This window comes from Ochotona curzoniae, unplaced genomic scaffold (genome assembly GCF_017591425.1).
Source record: "Ochotona curzoniae isolate NIBS_2020 unplaced genomic scaffold, NIBS_Ocur_1.0 scaffold_4505, whole genome shotgun sequence".
In the NCBI taxonomy this organism is placed as follows: Eukaryota; Metazoa; Chordata; class Mammalia; order Lagomorpha; family Ochotonidae; genus Ochotona; species Ochotona curzoniae.
Genome location: NW_024467118.1, coordinates 7,645,741 through 7,649,128, shown reverse-complemented (window position 1 = coordinate 7,649,128; position 3,388 = coordinate 7,645,741). Strand labels below are relative to the sequence as shown.

Here is a 3,388-nt window from a genome sequence, read left to right as displayed (position 1 = left end):
GGGAGTTCCCACAGTTGGGGTAGAGCTGTGTGGGGTAGGGGTGACGGCTGTAGTGTCGTATTTCCCTGCCCCGCAAGGAGTGTCTGTGCAGGACTGAGCTGTGCTCCCCGCCAGGCTGCCTGTGCCAAGGGTGTATTTGCAGGAAGCAGCAAGGGCACATGGCACTCGTGCAACTTTAGTCTCACAGGATGCCTCGCAGCACTCTCACTGGCTCCAAAGGGGCGTGGTCAGGAGCAGCCCAAGCCGTACTGCACAGGTACGTGAGCTATAAAAAACCCGGTCACCTTGGGCTCCTGTACAGACAGCCGACTCTGCCCTGCATGTGCTGCTGAGACAGCTTCAGCCTGCACCTGCTCCTGGCACCTGGAATTACTCTGAATCCGCACTCTCAAAACCAGGTAAGAGCCTCTCTCTTAAGAAGTTCATTTCCAACCCATCTGATGATATGGGGTTCTGTGGTCCAACCGAGATCCCAGGGTGGATGAGCGGGAGGCTAAACCCCAGCGAGGTGAGAAATAAATGGGACTTCAGGTGGCTTATGCAGTCTGTTCTGCCTTTTCTATTTCTCACTGTTTTCAAAGAAGACTATACTTTCTCCTAAGTAAAACCAGCACTATGTGAATCACTTTGCCATTGCGAAGTACAACAAGCAAAAGCAGGCAGAGCTCACAGTGGCGTTTTGGAAGGACGGAGGAAAGGAGTGGAGTGACAGGTGATCACGCAGGGCAGGCAGACACAGACAGGAGCTGCAGTGGGGCTGCCTGGGCGACTTGGTTCCTGTCCTTATCTGGCTGGTCTTTCCCTATCTCAACAGCTAACCAGGGCTCCTGCTCAGAGGACCCAGCACCTGGTAGCTGTCAAATAGCAATGGACTTCTCTTCTTTCTCCCAGTGGTTTTTGTTTGTTTGTTTACACAACAAAAGCCTCCTTGAAGGTCTCACCGTTGATTGAACTGTTCCTTTCCACCCCTACCCCCATGGAACAGCATTGAATAAGCGCTTCCTTCCTAAATTCCTAGCATTGAGTCACTGGAGACCAACCAGGCACAGTCCTGTCTTCCTGGTCTCTAAAAGCTGTTTGCAACTCACCCATCTCCACCCTGCAGCTCTCCCCGCCTCCCAAGGGCCACAGGACACGCCTGTCTTCATGCCTTTCCTGAGCTTCTCATTTCTGCCTGAATGCTCCCCAACCCCACCCAGAGACTGCGTCAAACTCTTTTTTCATCTTCCTGGTCAATGTTACCTTTTCCTGCCCTTTCATGGCTTCTCTCTTGTTCTTTGGCATTTTGTGGTCTTCTCTGTGCATGAAACAATGAGACAAAATCTTAGCATGTGGCAGCAGTGGGGGTGGGGGTGAGGGGTGGTGATGAATCCACTCACACATTGAGTGCTGGGGGAAGGAAACTGAGGCCCTGAGTGGAGAGAGATATCTCCAAGGCGGAGTTAAGGACAGGGAGTCACTGCTATGTAAACTCCCTAGAGTGGCCTGTAAGATCTTAAAGACTCAAGCCTGCCTTTTTCACCTCAAGGTGTTGAATATAAAAGCTAGTGTATGGCATGTATTTAGATGTTCAATAAATGCTTGCTGAGCGATGTTAAAGGATGGAAGAGGTGAGACAGGTAGGACTGGATGAGTAAGAGGACGAGGCATTAAGAGTGCAGGATGCTCAGTGAGTGCAGAGGGTAAAGTGAGAAGTTCAACCTTAAGTCAGGTGCACATGGAAGCAGTCAGGCTGCTGGTCCTGCATCCAGGGGCCAGAGGATGCTCTGTCTCCTCCTAAAACAGGCAGAGAGAGGGGAAGGCCAGCCTGTAACCTTGTATCAGGGACCCTGCACACCTAACCCTGCCCCACTCACCATGCCCCACTGACCCTGCACTGCCAACTCTGTCCCACTGACCCTCCCATGGACCTGCACTTCTGACCCTACCCCACTCACCATGCACCACTGGCCCCGCTCCCCTGGCCCTGTACCACTCACCATACCCTATTGATGCTGCACCACTGGCTCTGCCTCACCGACCCTGGACCACTCACCATGCCCCACTGACGCTGCCCCACTGACCCTGCCCCACTGACCCTACTCCACCGGCCCTGCACCACTCACTCCATTTTTGTCCAGCAGGTACTCTCCCAGTTGAAGAATGAGAATCTGCAGCCTCACCCTGCTCTCTGTCCTCTTTCTGGCTGCTCACAGGGTCTCAGCAAAGATAAAAAATGAAGTAAGGAGTGGACAGAATGATGAACCAGATAGGAATTCATCAATTCCTCTGGGCAAGCCCCCAATGAAACAGAGAAGCCGAACATCCAAGTCTGCAACCTGTGGCAAGTTTATTGCTAAAAACCAAGCTGCCTGCAAATGGACTGTGGCCGAACAGGTGCCAGGTGTCACCCTACAGGTTGACTGCACTCAGATAGAACACAACTTTTCTTGTGTTTTTTCTGGCAAACCTGCCACGTGCTTGCAGCTCCATAGCCAGCTCTATTGGAAACAGGTGGCTCGGGCACTGCGCAAACAAAAACAACTCTGTGAGGACTCCAGGAGTGTCCTGAAGACTAAGGTGTGTAGAAAGCAGTTTCCTGAATCGAATCTCAAGCTGGTGAACTCCACTCTGACTGGGAACATGAAGTCCAGGAAGGAGACCAGGGAGCGTTCCCACCAGGAGCGGGTAGAGGTCAAAGGGACTGCCTCCACGGAGCCCAGCAAAGCCACAGAGGACAGCCACCCCAGCTCAACAGTGACTCAGCCCACTCCCACCAAAGGCCTGGAGTGTGCGGAGGACCCAGACATGGTCAACCAGAAGAAGGTGGCCCTGCAGTTGTGTGGGGAGGCCTGGAGCTCCCTCTGCACATTCTTACTCTACATGATACAGGACAAGTCCTGCTGATGACATCCCAACCAACAAGTGCCAATCAGATATGCTAGGTCAGAAACTCCCTTGTCAAGTTCTCAGTGCTCCCGCAAAGATACAAACTATTGTGCTCCAAGAGTACGGTGGACTATTTAAACGGGTTTTGTAAGTCTTCTTTTTCGTGTTTTTTAATCTGTTTCTTTTCACTCCATTGGACTGATTTCCAGAGGCTCTTGACCTTAGTGCATGGGTCCCAAGCCCATGAGGTTACAGGTACATGAGCTGTGAAGAATTGCCTCTGAACACTGAACAAGAGTAATCATGGTTTCAGTAGAAGACACTTCCTGCTGGATGAACAAAAGTAATAACACTATGGATGCTTCTCTCAAAGATGAGACGGCTTAGCTTCTCTACATCTTGTTCCAAACTCATGACTCACAACAAACAGGAATTCGTATGGCATTGAATAAAATCTTGAAGGTGCAGTTTCCCGTTCTATTCTCCCCACGCCATCTCCCAGTGTGACCCTCCCCACCCC

At 51.6% G+C, this 3,388-nt stretch overlaps 1 protein-coding gene across 1 annotated transcript; it reads left to right on the top strand.

Annotated features, from left to right (window-relative positions):
- Positions 1 to 2,142: 2,142 nt before the first annotated feature.
- Positions 2,143 to 2,886, top strand: FGFBP1 (fibroblast growth factor binding protein 1). The gene has a single exon (XM_040966081.1). It carries the CDS (start codon positions 2,143 to 2,145, stop codon positions 2,884 to 2,886), a length of 744 nt encoding a protein of 247 aa, XP_040822015.1.
- Positions 2,887 to 3,388: the final 502 nt, after the last annotated feature.

Excerpts from the sequence above, each read along its gene's own strand:
- FGFBP1 (XM_040966081.1), top strand. The coding sequence starts at position 2,143 with ATGAGAATCTGCAGCCTCACCCTGCTCTCTGTCCTCTTTCTGGCTGCT.